Source organism: Citrus clementina, unplaced genomic scaffold, assembly GCF_000493195.1.
Source record: "Citrus clementina cultivar Clemenules unplaced genomic scaffold, Citrus_clementina_v1.0 scaffold_2, whole genome shotgun sequence".
Lineage (NCBI taxonomy): Eukaryota > Viridiplantae > Streptophyta > Magnoliopsida > Sapindales > Rutaceae > Citrus > Citrus x clementina.
The window spans coordinates 210,198-232,797 of record NW_006262688.1 but is presented as its reverse complement, the minus strand read 5'-3'; the positions used below and the strand labels follow the sequence as shown (position 1 = coordinate 232,797).

Below are 22,600 nucleotides of genomic sequence, written 5' to 3'. Positions count from 1 at the left end.
TACAAAGGCCATAAAACACTTCGTCGTTATCATCATCGTGGTCATCAGAGTGATCAAAGCAATTCCAAGACAACTTTTGTCAACTTTTACATGTAACAATTCAGAAACAAACAAATCAGAATAATGTGAAAATTCCAACCCAAACAAAAAACCAAAAATTCGATCTTTTTGTCAAAAGAGGCCAAACCCAGAAGCCTCTGATCGTCGAAATGAATCAAAATTCTATCTTTCCAGCACAAAAGTAATCGAGAACCAAAAAGAAATAAACCCAATTGAGAAAAAACAATAAAATATCACAATGCAGAAGAAAACAGGAAACGATCATCATCATGACCATCATCAAAGACTCACCAGCAACAACGGAAGGAGAGCTGGCATTAGAGGAGCAACAACAATGAAGACGCCATGACTCCACCACACTCAACACTACACAAAAAGAAATGAAATTTCACACAGGATTGTTGTGAATTTTTATTTTATTTTATTTTTTTGTTAAGTGTGATTTAGATAGAACACAAAGAGAGTGATGTAGGTAAGGTTAAAGAGTGAGGCGGCGTGAAGAAGAAGAAGAGGTTTTCAAAGTAAACAAAAACATAACTCAAAGATAATAAAGAGAGAGATTACGAATGATTTTTATGAATTATGATTATGTCAAAAGCTTATGTATGCGTTTATGTTGTTTTGCAATTTGCCAAAAACAAAAACACTACAACAACACTCACCAACTACAATACGAGATTTGGCAGCTTCAGACCACTCCTCTAATTACTTAACACAACACACCATCATCATATTAGAAATCAACCATGCATATGAATATATTTATATATATGTTTCATATGCATGGCAATGGCAATGGCAATGGCATGTAATGTTATGAATTCTATGTAAAGCCATAATTCATTTTCTTTCACTTTCCTCTCTCTACATATCACTTACACTTAACTTTCTTCCCTTTGCTCTTTGGCATGTTTTTTGATTGTGTCATCACCTTTTGCCTTTATTTTAAGTGCTTATAATAATGTTTTCTTTTTTAATCTATTATATAGTTTTTTGATACTGTCTACATTATTATATTCATTTGATATTCTTCATTGTTGTGTTTTACAGTACCATATTCTTTTGTCATGTCCACTCATCATTTTTGCTACTCCCACATCTTTGTTTCATTTTTTTGGCGTGATTAATTATTTTAAGGGTATCTTCCTTTTACTTCCCCTCCCCCCCCCCCCCCAACCCAAATTATAATGTAACGACCTAAATACTCTAGTGAGAGTTGAGAACATAATATTTGCCAAAATAAAAATCATAGTAAAAAAAGTTTTCATTTAATTGGATTCACACTATATCTTGTATGGTATGATCTTATGTGTATATTGATATAAATAATAATAAGTTAGTAACAACCACAACATCAATTAAAGCTAAGAAAATTAAAGATTAAATATTTTTAATGTATGCCCTTAATATATATATATATATATAATTTTAATATAAGCCCTTAAAAATTATATATATAATACACGCGCGCGCGCACACACACACACACCTCAAAATGCCAAAAAAATTCATGTTGATTGTAATTATATAAATTTATTTTAGAACCCAACTTTTTCTTGTGAAATTTCATCTGAATGACTTTGCTTGTGTGAGAAGATGGGAGTGCCCAAATCAAAGTTAGGTTTTGAATATGAGAAATGAAACTGTTGAAACTGCTGGTTGGCAGCATTCTTTGGACCATTATTAAGTGCTATAAAGTAAATTAATTACATTAGACAATGTTTTTAATATCACCGTTAATTTATTTAATAAGATTAAAGCTCTTATACCTTAGAATTTATGGTATGTTACTAAGAGCATATAATAACCTTTGTTTGACTAAGAATTGTCTCGGAGTGTTAGCATTCTTTAAACTCTTATCATAAACACAAAATTAACCTAATTTGATGATTATAAATTAATGCAATTGCGTACAAGTAGTTTAAAGGCAACCATGGGGGCCCGTCCTGCTCAGCCCCCTCTTCTTTGGTTGTAGGGATATGGACCCTTTTATTTTTGGACATTTTCAGCCTAAAGTTTTTAGGAAAACAAGTTGTTTATTTATACTACTTGTGAGACATAAAAATGGAGAAAAAAAAAAAGAAACAATAAATGAAAAGTTGAAGACTTTAAGTAGATATGGGGAAAACCATGCCTTATTGCTTCAAAGATTCTAGGTCTATAGGTTGTACATATATAGATCACTAATGGTCAAACTTAATCAACACAAAGATGAACAGTGAAAGAGTTTGAGTCTGTTGAGAGATGCATCATTGTGAATATTTATTTATAAATTTTATTCTGTTTGCCAAATAAACTCCATACTATATAGTTGAATAAACACCAATAAGCCCTAGATTGTGGATAAACTATCTAAATTCAAATCCACGTCAAAAGATCACAATAATATTTTCACTATTTATCTTATCACCACCTGGAATGTGTCTATGCCTTCTCATGCAAGTAATAGCCATGAACTGTGATGATTTTGTCCAAACGTGGATGCTGTCACTCGTGCAATAGCAAGATAGGCCAAATTCTTCACAATTCTTGTCGTAATTTCCGATACGGAAAAGAGGAGACCTGCCTCTTTAAGCCAATTGACAAGCAACAAGTTGACATCATAAGTGCTCAAAAATTGTACCAAAATGTGCTCAAAGTCAGAAAAAGATTGAATCAGATATTCCACTCAAGTCTCTTCGTTCCCACGCAAATGCATGAATTGGGAAAATTGTGACGGTCTCTTTCATGCGATGAATTTTCATCTACCCAAGAGACAAAGAAAGTAAAATGACGCCTCATTATCCAAGTGTCACTGCCGGCTGTTTGATATTATAACTTGAAAACTGCACTTAAAAAAAAATTAAACTAATCTACTATTTATAAAATAAAAATTTACAATCCTTATTTTTTCATTAAAATTATCACTTGAATATCATATTACTACACATTATTAATTTTTTATTTCATAACGAACTTTTAAAAGCTACAATACTACAACATCAACCGGACCTCTATTAAAACACAATTCATGATTATATCACCCCAGAATCTGATGTTATAGAGCGTGCTTGTAACGTAATAATACCAGTCACCTTACCGTCACTAGAACTTAAAGCATACGTGCCAAAAAGGAAAAATGATTTACATGAGGAATTTTGCAATGACTTGTTTATATGAATATTGAATACGGTGCACATTAGCCGCTGCTACTACTAACTGCATTATTCGAGCAGCAGAGCAAATCTTTGTAATAATCGATTACCACGCCAAACACATTTTAATGGTGTAAAATCATGTAACCATTCAAGACCAAGAGTTATAACATTTAAGCTCGAGGAACAGTGAACAGTAACAAATGTGAGTACCCGCAGAATTAGTATCAGACTGTGAAGGAGATGAGCAAAATAAAATTTCTTTCACTCAAAAAGTTCAAAATCATTGCAATTGTACATCTAATTGCAAATTAATACGAGCCGTACTCTGGCAAGCTATCCTCACCAGAATCCATAAACTCTACTAAGTCGAGTAATTGAATTTACAAGAAGAAGAGAACCCAACGCTGTCAAACTGAAAGATAGTTGCTATAACGAAGTCAGAACCTTATTTGCTTGCCTCCCGTGACCTTGTTAATTAGCTTAGTATCCATATCCTGAAACAACAAATGGTAACAATAAGTTGGTAAGCAAAAAATGTTACACAGAAGCTCGGGTGTAACAATTAAGGCAGTACACCATGTGAGTTGTTTAAGATCAGCAAATATAAACCTGAGTTGTCCATAGGGTTACCCGCAGGCATAGCGGGTTCAGGCTCCTTGATCTCAACCACCACACAGTCGGACATCAAGAAGGTTTTTGCCACCGAGGAAGCATGCTCCAAGCAACATCTAACCACCTTTATAGTAGTACAAACATTCATCAGTAAGGAACACGATTAACATTGGTTTCTGACTCCAAATAAATCATAAAAAAGAGAAAAAGGTATGCATATTTATGACTGTTGCTACAGAGCAATGGCAATACAGCAACTAACCTTGGTAGGATCAATAATTCCTGCAGCCATTAGATCTTCGTAGTTTCCAGTTGCAGCATTGTATCCATATTTATGATTGTCACTTGAAAGCACCTGCAAATAGAGATATGAATTTCAACTGGAACAACAAAATCTGTAACCTGACAACACATTATAGTAAACCTTACAAGAGTACTAAAAAACTATACCTTCTCGCTGACCACACTTCCATTAACACCGGCATTTTTGGCAATTAATTTCAGTGGGTAGCACAGAGCTCTTTTAACAATATCTGCTCCAACCTGCCATTCATCAAGAAGGAAGTCCCAGTTAACAATTTATGCGTTTCAACAAAATCTTGAAGTTGATACAACACATTACCTTTTCTTCATCATTATCAAGGGTTTCCTTAATGGCATCCACCTTAGATGAGAGTCTCAGTAGAGTACATCCGCCACCAACTACGATACCTTCCTCAACTGCAGCCTGAAAATCATATGAAGATGTATAATTTAACACTGGTTTACTCATGATGACAATCCAAAAGGGGAAAATACTAATGTTTTTCATAGAGCAGTGCCAGCGTAAGTTACCTTTGTTGCATTAAGAGCATCTTCGACTCTCAACTTCTTCTCTTTAAGCTCTGTCTCAGTTTGAGCTCCAACCTTAAAAGTTCAAGGGGATATCAATACACAAGTTGGATATGAAATATAATGTCATAAATCACATTCTCACTTGAAGCGACTGAAAATTTACCTGTATGACAGCAACACCACCTGACAGTTTAGCAATTCTTTCATTAAGCTTCTCCCTTTCATAGTCTTGCTCAGCGTTCTGAAAGGAGAAAAATTTTGAAGTCAGCCCAGAACATTTCTTCTAACAAGATAATAAAAGTTTCACATATTCAAGCATTAGCTCTATGCACACAAGTAAGAGAAAGAGAGAGGGACAAAAAGTCACCTCAATTAGAGTTCTGATTTGCGCCACTCGTTTGCTCACTGCATCCTGGGTGCTGCCATCCCCCACAATGGTGGTGGTATCCTTTGTGAGCACAACTTTAGAAGCATTACCTAGGACCTCCTTGCCAACTTTGTCCAAGGCAAGTCCCACCTCATCTCTGATTACAGTTCCTGCATGCCAAGAGATAACCCAATCAGCAGCATGGATTATGATTAAGCAGGCAGTTGAAAATAATGAGAACGAAGACTCTTAGAAAAACACTTATATCCCACAATTATGAATGGACATAAGTTTAAGGATACCCAACAGGAACTCCAAATATTTTCACTGGACAAAAGAACGACCAATATTATGCATCAAAATCATAAAACATTATTTGCGCTGACCTCCAGTCAAAATAGCAATGTCGTCAAGGTACTGGCTCTTGCGCTCTCCAAAACCAGGAGCTTTAAGAGCAGCAATCTTCAATGCACCTCTCAGCTTGTTCACGACAAGAGTTGCCAGTGCTTCTTGCTCAATATCTTCTGCAATAATCAAAATTGGGTATGCACCTCTAATCGCATCTTCCAAAACGTTGATAAGGTCCCTTGCATTGGTAATCTTTTTATCCACAAGAAGCAACTGAAAAAAAGTACACAACATAAACATTAACCTTTACAGGATAAAAAACAAGAGTAATTTTATGGCGGGCGAATGTAAGAAGTTGAAAGTCATGATAGATTTTATACCTTGCAGTTCTCATATTCAACTGCCATTTTCTCACTATCAGTGACGAAGTAGGGAGAAATATAACCACGATCAAATTGCATTCCCTCAACAACATAGAGCATATTCTCAGCACTTTTTCCCTCTTCAAGGGTCACCACACCCTTACGTCCCACTTTACTCATGGCTTCTGCAATCATATTCCCAACTTCATAGTTGTTCCCTGCACTAACAGCTGCTACATCGGCAAGTTCACTATCTTCAACCTGCAACCCCACATATTCGCATTAAATCCTATACGCAAAATCTGATTAATATACACAAAAAATTGCAATGGTGGCTTGATATTTGGAAACCTTGTTCAATAAAATTTCCCATTACCTCTTTTGACATCTGCTTGAGCTCAGAAACAAGAGCCTTAGATGTCTTCTCAATGCCTCTTGTGATAAGAACAGGATTTGCACCAGCTGCCACGACCTGAATCATTGAACTTAGTAATTAACAAAGAAGGCACAATTTCCAAAATTATCATGCTACTAAGATGATCAACAAAACCATCACAAAGAACTATCACGCTGTACCAACCTTAACACCTTCAGCTATAAGCCCTTGCGCAAGAACAACAGATGTTGTTGTTCCATCACCAGCCAAGTCATTAGTCTTGGCAGCTGCTTGTCTCACTAATTTAGCACCAATGTTCTCAACCGGGTCCTCTAACTCAACCTGGATAAAGTTAGTAGAACAAACTGTTAATAATCTCATACATCGAGTAGATTTTCACAATAGAAGAAAAATAATATGGAAAAGTTCTACAAACATGTTAAAAAGGATTAAAATTTCGGCAGAACAGGTAACACAATAGATGATAAAATTGCAATAATAAAATTTCAAATTCTAAACACATGGTTGCCTTCTAGCTCAATAGAACATCATAAACAATGGAGCAAATACATACTTCTTTGGCCACAGTTACACCATCATTCACAATTTTTGGGGCACCGTACTTGCTCTCTAGAACAACATTCCTGCCCTTGGGACCAAGGGTAACTCCAACTAGATCTGCAAGCTTGTTGACACCATTCTGTAAAATGCAAACACAGATTGGGAGACATCAAAAACTAAATAAAGAAAGAAAGTTGCAATGGAACATTAACCAAAAACCCATCAGTGTTTTAGCACCAAGACTCACTTGAAGTTTCTTCATGGCATATCCATCCTTGTTGAAATGCAAGTCCTTTGCCGCATAAATCTTAGGTGTGCGGGCCCTGCGTAGAGCTACACTCTGTCTCCTGCCGAATGAACTTGAAGAAATGGAAGCAAGTGATGACAATTTGTTCGAAGAAGATGCAAGCTTCTTATCAGTCATTCGTCCATTAGGAGCAATCATGGAGCTAATGGAAGACATGGCAGTGAAAGTCGACGCCATTTATTCGTTTAAACCTGCCATCATTGACAAAGTAAGCTCAGCCAAAGTATGCTGATAAGATTACCCACTCACAAAGCAGAAGATTCATTGTGAATATAAAAATCTGCAAACATGAGATTCTCTTCCACCCATGGTATTACAGAAAAGAAATCAAAGTAAATAAGGGAATCTTCATTTAGATACAAAAGCATTTGTACACCCACAATCTTATTTTCACCAAGTTAGCCTCACAAACTATCAATAACTTCAATCCTTAATTCAACAACTTTCACATATACTCAAGAATATAAAAACCAAAGACAACTAAACTGTATATTGCATTTGATCAAACACGGTATCAATTTTCACAATAACAACAAAAATAACCAACTAGAAGGGAAAAAAATTTAAAAAAAAAAATCCCAGCAAACATCACCAACGTTCAATTAAAATAAATACTCCTCTTTATTCAAAATTCGAAAGCCTCTAATTCTACAAAGTCATTGAAGCAAAATGAACAATCACGATTAGACTCACAAATTCAAACTACTATTATTTATCTGAAAAGAAAAATAGAGCACAAAACCCCACACAGCATACAGAAAACATTAAACAAAAAGCAGCAGAAAAATCAAACTTGCATGCATATCATTATACCCATTATCCATTTTCAACCCAAAACCTCATCTTTCTCATTTCCCAACACAACAAACAAACCCAGAGCAAATAAAAAGGAAAGAACTTTGAACAAAATACAAAATGAAATGAAAAAAGCTTCAAGGGTTTTGTTGAACTCACTGTGAGACGGCGGAAAGTGCGAGAGTTTTAGGGTTTAAAGAGATAAGGGGAGCTGCAGGCAGAGTAGGAGCTGAGAGTTGGTGGCTTTTGTTGATAATATAAAGGGCAAACGGTTTCTTAGCTCTTGAAGCTTCGAGTGCATCTCGACCGTTGGATTTAAGTCGAAGGCCGTTCGTTTGTCTTTACTTTGGAACACTCTAGAACATCTCTTCTACTCTACTTACTTTAGTTTAGTGTTGTAGTAGTGTTTTGTATTTTGTACTCTCTACTCTACATATGATTTTCACATTCAATTATATAACTCTGCATAAAAAAATTTATATGGGCAATATATATATAGATGTTTGGATTTTGAATTTTCTTAAAATTTGAAAAAAGTTTAAAAATTATATGTGTAAATATATGCTATGATAAAAAATTTCTCATACTCTTAAGAAAATCTAAGAATTTGAATTGGAAAATTATTACATATATAATTTTGAAATTACAAATTTAAACACCATAATCGTAAAATTGTAGGATACTTTCAAATATTTAGAAGAATTAAATATATACTACTAGTACATCATAAGTTTGAATCTCCTCATCTATGGTATAATTTAAAATATTGAATATGCAATTTACGTAATTAAGTACAAAATGAACCAAAAATATGTTCAATAATTATAACAATTAACTTACTCAAGCACACAAGAGACTTAAGTTCTTCACATTTACATCTATTGAGTTTCACTTTTAATGGTCCCTTTATAAGCATGCATGTTATGCTACTATTGTAAGCAGGAAACTTTAAATTTTTCTTTTTTTTCAAAAAAAAAAATTGAGGTTTGGAATTAAATTTGAAAAGAAATTCCCATACTTCGTATTTGTATTTTAAAAGATTTCATATTTGCTTCAAAACTATACTTTTTTTTTTATCGGAAGTTTGTCCTTTAATATTTCAATCTTGGTGTTGTTGGATGTTGTGAATATTATTACGATTTATTATAGCTTTGTTGTATTTGTTGGAAAAAAAATGATTGACTCAAAAGCATGATAAAATAGAATAAGGAGGCGATCACCCCCTCCAGTAATGAAATAATACGTTAATTTATATATGGCCAGTTTGAGATTGCGGAGGCTGATGAAATAAACTACTTGTGCTGTGCAGATAAAATAAACTGCTGATTAAAAAAGTATATTGGCGTTTGGTAAATTATGTTGTTACAGTTGTTGTGACTTTAAAAAGTTGAGTGTATGTGTTTGGTAATTTTTATTACAAAATGTTGTTTTATTATATAATGACCAAAATAGACATAAGTTTTAATTTCTTTTTATTTTTAGAATATGTTTAATAAAATTGTTTAGACATATCTTTTTTCTTAAATATGTAAAATTACATTAAAAAACTCAATTAAAAAAATCTAAAGAACTTTATAATCTGTTACATAAAATATGATAAAGATAAATGTATGATTTATATATTAGGGTTTATGGATAAATGAGACATAATTACCTTTTTATTAAAATCTATGGTTATAATATGAATTTTAAAAAGATATGGTAGCTTATTAAATAAGATGCTTATAAAAAGTAATCTTCTACCTACTTTTAAAAGCTGCTGATAAAATGAAAAAAAAATTATAAAATAAGTTGTTTTTACAAAATTTACCAAACACTATTTTTATCAAAATTAATTTAATAAATAGCTTATTAAATTTCAACCGCAATCCCAAACGTAACCTATATTAAGTTGGGAAAGTGAGAAAAATCAATCTTTGGCCTTCATTGCACGACATGGTAGTTGTAAATTTGAGTGGAACAGGTATGACTTGACATTTATTTTTTTAAGAAATAGATGACATATCATACATTTTAAAGTCCGCAGCAAAATTTGTATGAAATGTCTTTTATTAGGCATAGAGTTTGAATTCGTGTATGGCATGTCGTGTTAAGCTCCGGCACATAGATGACATGGTGTAAACTTTCTACTCCTTTAAATGGTGTCATACAAAATTGTATGAAATGTCATATATATGATATGATAAATTTATAAACGACGTACCATATAAATTTTATTCTGGAGTAGAAACAGAAAGATATAGCAAATATAAAGGACAAATTGTCATGCACCGAAAGGCAAAGATTGGTTTTTCTTTCTCCTAACTTAATATAAATTGATTTAAATAAAATTATTGTCAGTCAAGTGTCCACATGTTATCATTTATCATATTTTTTTTATTTACCTAAGATTTATTTGAAATTTTCTTTAGAGTAATTAATTAATTTGCAGAAGTTTAGGATTGGAACTTCAAATCTCTCGGCTGCAAGAATGAAATAAATATGCTTTACAAAGTGGTTAATTAAACATTTGCTCAAGCCAGCCTCTAGGTAGATAATTAATTTACAGGAGTTCAACTAATTTAGAATTGGGACTTCAATTATTCCCACAAAATGAAGAACTTGGAACTAATTAAAAATTCTATTATTAATTCTTAGTTAATGGCCTAATTGCGTCTGCTAGCTGGTGGTGCGTTTGATGATTGATCTCCAAACACTTGTGTTAACAAATTATACTGATTGCCATTTGATGAAGTATTGGAGGAACCTCTTCTAGGTTGATCTGCTGAGGATGGGGAAGATCCATGGTGGGTGTGACTGTGAACCCCATCATACACAATTCGGACGTTGGTTGGGTCCGAGGTGCACCACTCGGCTCGTTTCTTGGCCATGCAACTGCTCTCTTGGCACTTGAAATAGCTCCTATTTTTAAGCTCAGAGACCCAAAGAGATTAATAAACGAGCACTATCAACATAGAATCCAGTTAATTCCGATTCTAACTTGATTACCGTACCATAAAATTAAACTACCTTGAGCAATTGTTCATTCCAATTCTAACAAATACAAAACAAAATGGAGTAGTGATCCAAACAATTAATACTAACAGGAATTGAATAAGATATGCTATTAATTAATTTATGTATTTCGTACCTAAATTTTCTGATGTTTTTGATGAATTTTTGGCCATATTTTTTCCACTCATATCCATCTTCTGGCAACACCAATCTGTGGACTCGTCGGTCCATTTCCTGTGCGTCTTCTCCATCATTTTGATCCCTGTTATTATAACATATATATACAAAAGCTAAGAATTAATTTGCTCATTCTGTCATGCATCCCCATATAACTTAATTAATTAAAAAATCATAAATGGATGTATATATATATATATGTGCACACACACACACATATATGTGGATGAAGGAAATTAACCCTCCTACATATTGTATATATATGCAAGAGATTATTTAACTCATATGTACATTTATCTTATCCATGAGTGCTTCCTTTATGTGAAAGCATTTGAAACAAGCTAGCACAAAGTTACCCTATAAAACTGTTTCGAGAAGCCAGCTAGCACCACGGAGATGGTAGTTAATTAATTATGGGGTATTCTAATCACTCTCCACCCCCACAAGGATGCATGATATATTTATTAATAAGATATACAGAGAAAGAATGATAAAGAAAATACAGCAAGATGGTAAGAAAATGTCAAAGCATAAAAGCTTAAAAAGGTTCATCCAAATTAAGCAACTAACAAATTAAAGCAAAAAAAAAGGGCCGAAGTAAACATGCTTTTGAATCCTGAAAACTTGATTACCCATTGAATGAAAGCCTTTACTGTTGATCCAGATCTATAGATCTGCATGTATTTTATCAGAATTAGTATGTATTTAAATACCTAGCTAGCTAGTTACTATATCTCACGGCTGAGTAAATAAACAAATAAGATATATTATAAATCGAAAAATACGTACAATATTATCAGATCTGGTGAAAAACATACATGGTGGAGGAAGAAGAAGCTTCACTCGGTACGAATAAAGAAAAAGAAGGGAAAAAAAATCTGTCAAATTAAGTTTAATCTCCTCGCAGAATAGAAATTTGGGTTATGCCGTCAGAACTGAATTGATCTAGAAATAATTTCGGTAGATCTCAAACTTTACCAAAAAGAAAGAAAGAGAAAAAGTACTTTTTGTTCAAAAATTAAGAGGAATAAGAAAGATTGAGAGAGACAAAACGAGTATTGCTTTGTCTACGATCACTTGAACAAAAATTTTCCTTCATTAACTTGTATGGCAACTTTTGGGTAAAAAAAAAAAAGAAGAAAAGAAATGGGAGCTAAAGAGATGACCTAGTTTCATGGATGATATAATCCATGCAGCTCTTTGACTTGGATGGATAACTATCTAATGGATAATGGAAACTCTTTAAAGATCATCAGAACGCTATTTTTTTTTTTCCAAAGGGATAATGGAAAAGGAGCAGAGACGAGAACGGAAAGAAAATTAATCAAACGGGGAGGTGAAACTTGAAAGTACGAGATATAAAAGTAGAAATGAAAATTGCTCCAAGAAAAAGTTAAAAAACCTAAAGCAAGTGATAGAGACAAGATCTTGACTCTACACTCATTAATAAGACAGACAGCTGGTATTATGTGACGTCGCTTCCATGACATCACTGATCGATGGTTTTGTTTATTTGTTTAGTTACTTTAATCCATTTCTAATTTAGATTATCGTCACCAATATCTATGTTTTTGTTGGTTGGAGTCAGGTTTGAATTTGTGGGTTTCTTTTGATTAGCTAAGCTCCAAGAGAGAGTGAATTGAGCGGGTTATTTTGAAAATTTTATGTCCAATGCGCAATACAAATTATCTTTGAAAAATTATCAATCACATGATCTAAATTTGTAATTTTATTAAAAATATTGTAATATTTTATGGGTGTATCAATCGTCCACTTTAAATTGAAAAATATTATTTACCGACCGCTAAACTGTTAGCTACCGTTTGAAAATTAATGAAATTATAGTGAATTGATGATTTTACCCTTAAAAATTACCACTTGTATACTCTTAAAATCTCTTATTATCACTTATATATCCTTAAGGTGTGTTTAATTGTAGTATTAAAGGGGTATTAAATTACTATTTGCATTAAATTAATACCAATACTATGTTTGGAAAAACATCACATGAGATAAAATTACTGTAGCTAATGCGGCAATTGCCGCATTAGCCTACCTTTTTTTTTTTTTCTCTCTTTTCCTTCTTTGGCAGCTTGCGTTTCTTTTTTTCCTTCTTCTTTCTTTTCCAATTGCTTTTTGTTTTAACTTTTGTTTTTGCTTATAATCATAATAAAAAATAAAGATAACTTTTTAATTTAATATAATATTGTATAATATTTTTATTTTTAAATTATAATTTAATATAAATTAATAAATATATAATTTTTTATTAAATAATATTATATTTTTATTTTTATATTATAATTTATTAATAAATTATAATATAATATAACTAATAATAAATATTTAAATATGAATAATATTAATTTAAAATTAATAAGAATATAAATATTAATATAATAAAATATAAAATTTAAATTAATTACAAAAAAATTAATACAATACAGTGTAGTGCCAAACATTGCACAATATTATTATAATACAATGCTAATACAATATAGCATAATACAATACATCAGTATTAAAATAATGCAATATAGTATAATACAATACAGTGTGCCAAACGCACCCTTAAAGTATTACTTATATCATATGAAAAGACCAAATTACCCCTCTGACGTCATTATATTTAAACGGCAACTAACGGTTTAGTGGATGACATACATTTTGTCAATTTAAGATGGACGACTGATATACCTTGAAAGTGTTGTAATAAATTTGATAACGAAATAAACTAAGAGTATACGATTGATAATCTCTCATTATCTTTTTCAACTCATATGTGTTTCAGTTTCACAAGGGAATGGTGTTACATATGCTCTTGCTAATTACAGTTGCTGGTTGTCCCACTTATAGATTTAATCAGTTGATTTATTATTATTATTTTGCTTGCAATGGCATTTTTTTTCCTGTTTAACTTGTGTTTTGATTTCAAGATGACTTGTTAGTTTATTTTTCAGGAGTAAATTAAAGTTCATGTTCAATATAATCTCTCCTATGTGTCATTTTCTTTTTTCTTTATAAAATTTTCCTCTTTTCATTCATTTGAGAGGGATTTAAATGAACAACCTCTATTTTTCACTGAATGAAATTTGCCAACTGAATTAGATAGCAACCCACTTAATTTTGGGAGTAAATGTTAAATAATCAATTAGATTTAAGTGTTAACTCAATTTTCAAACTTATTTTATTAATTAAAATATAGATAATTAGTTTTCTTATCAATACGGAGTTGAGAGAACTTAATGACTGAAAATAAGTCGTACTACGTTGCTCTTACCCAACTACAAATCTACAAAAACTTAGGTTGTGTTTACTTGCTGGAGTGGGAGTGAGGAGTGTGGATTCCTTCCACTCCAGTGTTTACTTTCTCAAAATGGGAAGGGATTGGGAATCCCACTCCGTGGGCCCCACCCATTTTTAGAGTGGAGAGTGGGAGTGGGACTCCCATTGGGGGAGGTGGGAGTGGGAATCCACTCCCACCTCTCCCTTTTTTACCCTTTTATTTTTAATTTAATTTAATTTAATATATTATAATTAATAAAATAAAATAAAAAATATTATATTTATTTGAATAATATTATTATATTTATTTAAATAATAATATTATATTTAACTAAATAATAATTTGCATTGATTCTAAGTTAAAATTATTTTAAAATAATATTATTATATTAATAGAGAATTAATAAATATAATATTATTATATTTATTTTAAAAATAATAGTACTATATTTATTTAATATTAATAATAATAAATAGTTTATTCTAAGAAAATATTAATTTTGTACTAAATAATATTATATTATTATTTATATAATAATAAATTTAATATAATTATATTAAATAAAATAAAATAAGGTTTCATTTTATATTAAAATTAATAATTTATTGTTCATAATTAAGAATATTAATAATTATAATAAATTTACAAATATAATAAAATAAATATTATTCATTAAATATATTTTTTATTAGTTTTGTAATTAAAAACTATAATTCTTTAAATAAGGATAAAATTGTAATTTGAAACTATTTACTCTCAATCCAAGACAAAGTAAACACATAAATTGGATTCTGATCTCTATTCCATGCTTCCATTTCAGTGTAAGTAAACAACCTACTCTCACTCCTACTCCACACTCTCAATCCTAAGATTCCCACTCCTCAGGATTCCCAATTCAATCCAAAAAGTAAACGCAGCCTTAATTCCATATTAATTATGAGCAAAATTCACATAAATTTTGGTTTGACTCTCCATGGAAGCTTGAGAATCCAATGGTGCAATCAATACACGACAAGAATTGGTCGTGCTGTTCTAAAGGGTAATTGAAAATTGCTTAGAGCAAAGCATTTAGCAGAAAATAATTAATTCATTGAATCCAATCATTGATAATAAGACCCTTTCCTTCCTTACATGGGTGATGGGTTCTGACTAGGCTTGGGCCTAACTCCACGCTAGCTAGTGCATTCCACCAAGAATAATATCATTAATTCTTTTTATTTTCTTTTGCCTTCTTTTTATTTTTTCTGATGAAAATTATTTGTTTTTCATTTCCTTAATTCAATAATATCTGTTTATATATGTTCTACATGATTCATACACTTTATAATGCCAAAAAAAAAAGGGTAAAATAGCGTGCTTCTTTTTCTATTGATTATACACACACAAGGAAAAAAATATGTGATGATACAAAAACTCTCCTTTAAATCTGGAGAAGAGAAGCTTAACAAATACACAAAACAGAACCAACCCCCAAATCATATGTATGTTAACTAATTACATTGTGAATCTTTTGTTTGAATCTCCGCTTTTGGTTCCTCAGGAGTAACCACAGTTACAAAATTCTTTGGAGTGGGAGCCTCATCTGGGAGTACTTGCAACGGCTCCAATGAATCCACAATATCCCGCATTAAAGGCCTTGCTTTCGGATTGTGGTTCAAGCAATGGTAGGCGAGCATGGCAGCTTTATGAACTCCTTTAACTGGATAATCTCCTTCTAGTCGAGGATCAATGATGTTGAGTAACTTTTTCTTCTCTTTAAGCAAAGGGAGAGCCCAATCTGCTAAGTTCTGCTCTCTGGCTGGTCGCGACTTGTCTAGTGATTTTCTTCCTGTCAGAATCTCAAGAAGCACGACACCAAAGCTGTACACATCACTTCTGGGAGTTAGATGACCTGCACAAAATAATTTTTATGTCAGTTCGTTCACATGTTAGTTATACAATGGCTTATTTCACTCGAACAAAGGAAAAATGACTCATACATTTCGACTACAGATGGTTGCATTGCATAGATCCTTAATTTAGAAGAATTAATGAATAATGTGAAGTTACCAACCCGTCATTATGTACTCAGGGGCTGCATATCCATAAGTTCCCATTATGCGAGTTGAAACGTGAGATTTGTCCCCCTCTGGTCCATCTTTGGCAAGGCCAAAGTCCGAGAGCTTTGCATTGTAGTCCTGCATTTTTGTACATGTTAAGCAAATTGCAGATTAATTTCAGTTTAGGCCGATGAAATGACAAGAATGCAAGGGATATTTGATGAAATTCTTTACAACTAGACGTTATGATTTCAGATAACAAATACTGATTAGTATTAAGACAATTTGTTTCACTATATATCAATTCTGTGAAACCGAATGCATGTTAATCCTTTTCTAAGAAACACGTCCAACATTTTCGACGTACGAACCGTATCTAAGAGAATATTAGATGTCTTAAAGTCGCGATAGATGACAGGTTTCTCTGCTTCATGAAGGAAGGCCAGTCCTTTTGCAGCACCAAATGCAATCTTCATTCTGATAGACCATGGAAGAGGAAGCAGTACTTCTGCAACGAGAAAAAATACATTACAATTTGAAAAAAAGACAAAATCATAGGCCTGTATTACACACCAACAAATTAGTTATCCTAGGCATATCAATTTAGAAACCACTAGAACGACATGAAAACAACTTTACATCCTTAATTTGTTTCTGCTTATAACAACTTTCCATTCTTAGTTCCCCTCTCTATCAACCTCTATTGCTCCTAGATCCATAGGCAACTAAGCATTAAATCAAATTCTAGCACTTTCACACCCACATTCCTTTCCATGAACGTGACATCTGTTCTAGGCTCAGAGGCACCACTCCAGCGGCTAGCTTTACCATTATTCCCTTTAAAAATGCTAACAATCAGAGCATTATGGGCATAAAACAAATTGAATGATTGCCTTGTGGGGTTAATGGACTAACGGTATATCGTCAGTTCTTTCACCAGAACTGATGCTGGCAAAAACTGAAGGTGCTTTTGTGGATGAGATGGACATTGTTTCAATTCTTTTTCTGGCCAACAATTTCATCATTCGCTATATGTGTCTCCAGTATGGTGCCTTGCTAACACTTTCTGATGTGCAAGCAACAATTTATTGAAATGAAAGGATGTACTTACTTGAGAAAAGATTGTTTTCGACACTACCCCGAGCCATGAACTCATATATTAGTACCCGGTGTTCATCTTCACAGCAGTAACCGATCAACTTAACCAAATTCGGATGAGAAAGGTGTCCCAAAAATATGACTTCTGCCTAGACACACACAACCCCCTCTACCAAATCAACGATATGTATATTTAAGGCTCTAATATACAAGAGTAAAAATAAGAATGGAATAATATCAACAATGGTAACTTCTTTTAAAGACATAAAGATTACCAGCCATTCCCGGTGGCCTTGATAACTGTTATCACCATCATGAACCTTAACAGCCACTGGAACAGGCTGAAGCCCTTCCCTTAAGTCCTCAGAAATGAACCCTTTGTAAACACATCCAAATCCGCCTCCACCCAACACACGATCTTGCCTGAAGTTTGCAGTGATGATTCTCAGTTCATCGTACGTGAATGCAATCAATGGATTTGCAGCCGAATCACGACGCAGGTCCTCTACTTCTTCTGGATTTGATGGTAACTTACTGTATTCCTTTTTAGCTTTCTCGGACGGACTCTCATCTTTTGGTGATTCTGAAAAGAAACACATGACAACATAACATCATATATATAATCATCCAATCAGTAGGGATGAATTCTTGTATCTTCTTTTTATCAGTTCTATCAAACAGTTGAAGGCAGAATAAATTAGCTTGAAGAACCAAATTTACCATTCTAAAGAATTAAAATAAAAAATAACCGTGATATCAGAATTAATGGGTTTCTCAAATATAAAAATGTTGTTCTTAAAATGAAATTCAAATGCTTATCAAGATTAACGTGACGCTAAAATATGGAAAAATCAACTAAAAATATGTATGAGCATGGGATAAAAAAGCAAATTCTAAATTTTCAAAACAGTATATGTTGAAAAAAAAAAAAGAAAAAAAAAGGCAAAAGGGTGAAAGAATTAATTTTAAAACGATAAATTAATTTTTTTTTTTTTAAATTGACTTATTACTGTTGAGATAAGAATCAACGCACTATAGTGACAAGTATCCAGTTGCACTGAAAAAGAGTAGAAGAAAATGTACCACCTTTACAGTGGGAAATTGATTGAAATTGAAAAAAGCTTTGAACTTTCTTCATTTCTGTTTTCTTCATTAATTTGCAGAATAAAAATGGAATATCTAGAATAAAGAACCCTACAAATGAATCTTTGAAAAAAAAAACAGAAGAATATCAGTTATCAGAATACAATAAAACCAGAGAAAAATTTGAATTATAAAAAAAGATTCTAAAATAACAAGCCCAGGAAAAAAAAAAAGGAAGGGCAGAAAAAAACAGAGCGTATGTTAAGTGGAATTACAGTTTGCATGTGAGAAACTGATTTTAATTATGACATATATCATGATCATCTAACTCATTTTCAGGATTAAATTACAATTTTATTCTAGATACATAGAATTATTGAACAAGTGGGGAGAAAACAGAGCTTTTAAAGGACACAAACCTGACTTTGGATTTGATGAAACTATGTAAACTGAAGGCTCCCATTTACACCAACAATTTCCCATTATATCAAAATCTTTAAAAAGAGAAAAGAAAACTGATTCTCTCACCAAAATCCCATCAGCAAAGACCAAACTTATTCACTCTTGTTTGAGTGGTACAGACTTTAGAGAAAACACTTTCAAAAAACAGAGCCACTTCGTTTTCCTCTGTTTCTGTAAAAACGTATGGGCAGTTTGGGAGAAAGAAAGCAAAAGAAAAAGAGAAAGAAAGAGAGTTGCCTTTGGTGGAAAAGTTGATGGGGGAAGAGGGAGAGAGAGTTGTTTCTTGGTGGGCTATAATGGGGTGAGTGCTTCAGTGGTAGGGCCCACGAGGAAGCAGATGGTTTTGTTAGATTTTCATTTGAAAACACAAAATAGTTTTTGAGTTGCTGTGGTTGTTGTAGCTGGCTTTTTGTCTTTCCTAGTGCTTGCTTCACTTGCTGCCTTCTGTTTTCTTTCATTTGATCCCATTTAGTGCGCATGTAGGAGGCATTTCAATCTCCATTCAAAAGAGGAGAAGAAAAAGGGAAAAAAAAAAAAAACTCCACCAATCTTTGTCATTCACTATCCTATTGAATCACTTTTTTTTTCTATGTTCACACACCAAAACAGAGTCAGTTTATTAATTCACTAATAGCATTGCCAATAGCTTAGGAATGAATCTAATTGCAGCAAATCTGCAACAAATTTACCTACCGTTTATTTATTTTTTGGTTCATATTATTTGATTATTTTAGTTTATCACATATAATTACCAATCTAGATGAATTTATGTTGTGTATTTAACACGTGCACATTCACATTTGAGTAAAAATTAGTGGGTATCTGAGTGTCCCACAAGCAAAATGATTAAATCTCATCTTGAAAAAAATTTGGTCATTCATCTAATATTGATGTAATTATTTTGAGAGTTGGATTCAAAATGAATGAACATCACTCTGATGGATCATTGTTGAATGTACTAGAAAGCCAAGAAAAGTGACACAAAGCTTTTTTTTTCCTTTTTTCTTCTCCCTTTTTCATCCCAAAATACTGTACCGAAGTGCAAAATTTCCATTTGTGGGAGCCAATTAATGCATGATCAATCCCTTTGAAATCTTAACTAATTTCTGTCGTAATATTATATGAAAAAATTTATATGTGAGGACGTATACGCTTTACATAACGTAAATTTTAATAATATATTTTTGTTTTAAAAAATATTAGACGTGTATATCAAAAAGGAGGAGAAACCTGTGGTGCAACTGTGGTACCGTGCTACAGTTGTATCCAGCTATTGAATGCCAGTGGACCCTATCAATTTAAGTGCATCCAACGGCTGGATGCAATTATGACACAGTACCACAATTGCACCGTAGCCTGATCCCAAAAAAGATTCTAGTAATGTTTAAATAGTCAATACTTCTCTTCTTCCATAAAAATATCTTGGTTTGGATCGTATGAGTCTCTAATAATAAATTTGTTCGTAACATCAGGGTCATATGAAAAACAAGAAAAAAAGGAAAAAAAAATCTTTATCAATATCTTAGTTTTAATTGAAAACAAAAAATAATGTTGATGCAGTAATAGATTTGCTGAAGCATTCGTATATATGCTATGCATAAATTTCATCACACCTACATGAGTTGTATTAACAAAGTAAAAATCTTATAAATTTGTTTCATTTGTCCAGTGGTGAACTGTATATATGCATGCGTATTCCAAAGAACAAAAATTGGGTAACTATAGAAATTTTATGTGGCCTGCGAGCCATCATTCGTGCAAGAACGTCAACATTGGGGGTTAAAGAGCTTCATGATGCCAAGTGGGGAGTACGAAGATGACGATGATGATGATGTTTTTATGCATATAATGTCATTTCGATGGTTAGCTAAGAAACATGTGTTCAACGTTAACTACATTTACCCTTTTTTTCTCAGGGAAGCTTGAAAAAACAAAAACAGACAACTCATACATGCATGTAATGTCAATATGTCATTTCAATGGCTGAGATACGTGTGTTAATCTTCTAAATCTTTTTAGTTGGTCAAGAATATTGTCTATTGCGTAAATTTTACATGAAACTAACCAAAATTAAGAATATTGGGAAAAAGGGAAAAAAAATTAAGAATATTGGGAAAAAGGGGAAAAAAATTTCTTTGTTCCATTTTTTGCTTTGATTTTGATCGAGGGTCGTGGTCGGTTTGAGGATAAAGCTAATGCTGGAAGGCTGAAGCACAGTTAAAGACTTTGTTAGTTATTTAGGCTACTTGCAGACTTGCACCGTTGCACTAAACCCAAAAAAAAAAAAAAAAAAACTGTACAAAACGAGTAAAGAAAAAATAACACACGTGCAAGCACATTATCGCAAGAAAATATTTCCATTAATGTCAAGAAATAAAGTGCTGCGACCTTCTTCTTGAACGTTATTGATGAAAATAAGAGATATCCGAAACATTTTGGTTAGTTTAATTACATAGGGGAACCATTCATCTACTGCCTATTAATAAAACAAGCTTGTTCATCCAATATCCCAATGCATTATTACTTCCGATAAAAGAGATTTAATAAATTAATTGTCTAGTATTTCAACTCGATCAATCTAATAATCTCCATCACACCATGTATATATATATATATATATATATATATATATATATATATATATATATATATATATATATATACATACATATATATTTCGTACACACACATGTTAAGCGTGTGTGTGTAGTAAAAGATAATTTATCTTAATTAAGGCCCTATTTAGCATTAAGGTATTGTAATTTAAAAGTTACCGTTGTTGTAATTAGAAAAAAACTGTAAATATAAAATAAAAGTTAATAGTACGTAGTAAATATAATTTTTAAATAATAATTTTGATAAAATTAATAAAAATATAATAAAAATTTCATCATACAAATATAAAATTAAATCAATTTAACTTCTATGTTATAGTAATTAGTGTTTACTAAACATTTTAGTACTGTAATTTTTAAATTTTAGTTGTCCAACCTTAATTATAAATAAGATCTAAATCTTCTTTTTTTCCAAACCAGTAAGCTACAGCAAATTCTAAATTTTAACATTTTTTTGGTTGTTTCTACAAATTAAACTCTGCCTTGAAAATGATCTCTCACCCACAAGTCAAAGAAAATTCAAAGTCAAGAAGAGATGAGCTAACTTTTCAAAGAGTAGATATATAGTCACGATAACCAAAGGTCGGCAGGTAATTAAATAATACTTGGACATACTTTGATGCTGTGATATTGCTAACAAATTAAGATATATTCTGAATCTGAGAGGCAAAAAAGAAAATCTAAATATCTATCTCTCTTCTCGTTTTCTTTCTTTGTCGATAGGTAAACTAAAATCATGGGAATTCTTATTGATTTCGGAAATGCTGGTGAAAGTTCAGCCCAATGTCCCACCGACGAATTAATGACTACGCTTGGCTTGATGATGTTAGCGAACCTAGAAAGAAAGCTGCCTTCACTTTATAGTAATACTATTATGTTGTTATTTGCTATCACTTTCTGAAAGAAATGTAAGTGAAAAATGGGTCCATAAGAAGTTTCCAATTTTATAAGTTTCTTTATGTGCGAGTTTATGGAGAATGGAATCCATGAATAGAAATTCATTGATATATATATATTTTTAATAGACATTGATATATTTGAAGTACCACGTCAGTGATTTATTAAATAAAAGATATTACAGTATGTG

General features: G+C 32.1%; 4 protein-coding genes across 9 annotated transcripts in view; all 4 read right to left on the bottom strand.

Moving 5' to 3' along the window:
- Positions 1–644, bottom strand: part of LOC18051861 (pumilio homolog 12) — a 6,054-nt gene extending 5,410 nt beyond the window's left edge. For 3 of the 4 annotated variants that reach the window (XM_024191999.1, XM_006445512.2, XM_024192001.1), the window contains exon 1: positions 352–644. The gene's annotated coding sequence lies outside the window, so the exon portion shown is untranslated. Of the gene's footprint in view, positions 1–3; positions 84–351 lie in introns of all 4 variants that reach the window. The other variant, XM_024192000.1, reaches the window with a different exon arrangement.
- A 2,656-nt stretch (positions 645–3,300) lies between these two features.
- LOC18051860 (ruBisCO large subunit-binding protein subunit beta, chloroplastic) lies at positions 3,301–8,033 on the bottom strand. Its single transcript, XM_006445511.2, has 15 exons — positions 7,919–8,033; positions 6,905–7,155; positions 6,671–6,796; positions 6,301–6,438; positions 6,097–6,192; positions 5,739–5,981; positions 5,397–5,631; positions 5,011–5,180; positions 4,807–4,884; positions 4,644–4,715; positions 4,432–4,536; positions 4,260–4,352; positions 4,072–4,164; positions 3,807–3,933; positions 3,301–3,691 (listed from the first exon to the last, which is right to left on the bottom strand). Exons 2-15 carry the CDS (start codon positions 7,139–7,141, stop codon positions 3,678–3,680), a joined length of 1,827 nt encoding a protein of 608 aa, XP_006445574.1. The 5' UTR covers positions 7,142–7,155; positions 7,919–8,033; the 3' UTR covers positions 3,301–3,677.
- A 2,189-nt stretch (positions 8,034–10,222) lies between these two features.
- Positions 10,223–12,280, bottom strand: LOC18051859 (probable WRKY transcription factor 23). Of its 3 annotated transcripts, none has more exons than XR_002907234.1 (3): positions 11,720–12,065; positions 10,890–11,015; positions 10,223–10,660 (listed from the first exon to the last, which is right to left on the bottom strand). XR_002907234.1 is itself a non-coding variant. In XM_024191590.1 (3 exons), exons 1-3 carry the CDS (start codon positions 12,120–12,122, stop codon positions 10,405–10,407), a joined length of 408 nt encoding a protein of 135 aa, XP_024047358.1. In that variant the 5' UTR covers positions 12,123–12,280; the 3' UTR covers positions 10,223–10,404. The 3 variants fall into 3 exon arrangements, 1 of the variants encoding a protein (XP_024047358.1); XR_002907235.1 differs by lacking the exon at positions 11,720–12,065 and adding an exon at positions 11,563–11,598; XM_024191590.1 differs by lacking the exon at positions 11,720–12,065 and adding an exon at positions 12,097–12,280.
- Positions 12,281–15,552: 3,272 nt separating this feature from the next.
- Positions 15,553–19,344, bottom strand: LOC18051858 (probable serine/threonine-protein kinase PBL16). The gene is made up of 6 exons (XM_006445505.2): positions 18,856–19,344; positions 17,629–17,936; positions 17,367–17,502; positions 16,627–16,763; positions 16,270–16,393; positions 15,553–16,107 (listed from the first exon to the last, which is right to left on the bottom strand). Exons 1-6 carry the CDS (start codon positions 18,917–18,919, stop codon positions 15,707–15,709), a joined length of 1,170 nt encoding a protein of 389 aa, XP_006445568.1. The 5' UTR covers positions 18,920–19,344; the 3' UTR covers positions 15,553–15,706.
- Between the last annotated feature and the right edge of the window lie 3,256 nt (positions 19,345–22,600).

What these genes read in the sequence shown, in the direction of transcription:
- LOC18051860 (XM_006445511.2), bottom strand. Translation starts at nt 7,141, where the DNA reads ATGGCGTCGACTTTCACTGCCATGTCTTCCATTAGCTCCATGATTGCT. An exon ending in TTATAGCTGAAGGTGTTAAG is followed by an intron (nt 6,193 to 6,300) that starts GTTGGTACAGCG and finishes TCAATGATTCAG; the next exon opens with GTCGTGGCAGCTGGTGCAAA. An exon ending in TCAAGCAGATGTCAAAAGAG is followed by an intron (nt 5,982 to 6,096) that starts GTAATGGGAAAT and finishes GTGGGGTTGCAG; the next exon opens with GTTGAAGATAGTGAACTTGC.
- LOC18051859 (XM_024191590.1), bottom strand. Translation starts at nt 12,122, where the DNA reads ATGGATTATATCATCCATGAAACTAG. An exon ending in TATATCATCCATGAAACTAG is followed by an intron (nt 11,016 to 12,096) that starts GTCATCTCTTTA and finishes TTATAATAACAG; the next exon opens with GGATCAAAATGATGGAGAAG. An exon ending in AAAAACATCAGAAAATTTAG is followed by an intron (nt 10,661 to 10,889) that starts GTACGAAATACA and finishes GCTTAAAAATAG; the next exon opens with GAGCTATTTCAAGTGCCAAG.
- LOC18051858 (XM_006445505.2), bottom strand. Translation starts at nt 18,919, where the DNA reads ATGGGAAATTGTTGGTGTAAATGGGAGCCTTCAGTTTACATAGTTTCA. An exon ending in CTAATATTCTCTTAGATACG is followed by an intron (nt 16,394 to 16,626) that starts GTTCGTACGTCG and finishes ACAAAAATGCAG; the next exon opens with GACTACAATGCAAAGCTCTC. An exon ending in CCCTGAGTACATAATGACGG is followed by an intron (nt 16,108 to 16,269) that starts GTTGGTAACTTC and finishes TATTTTGTGCAG; the next exon opens with GTCATCTAACTCCCAGAAGT.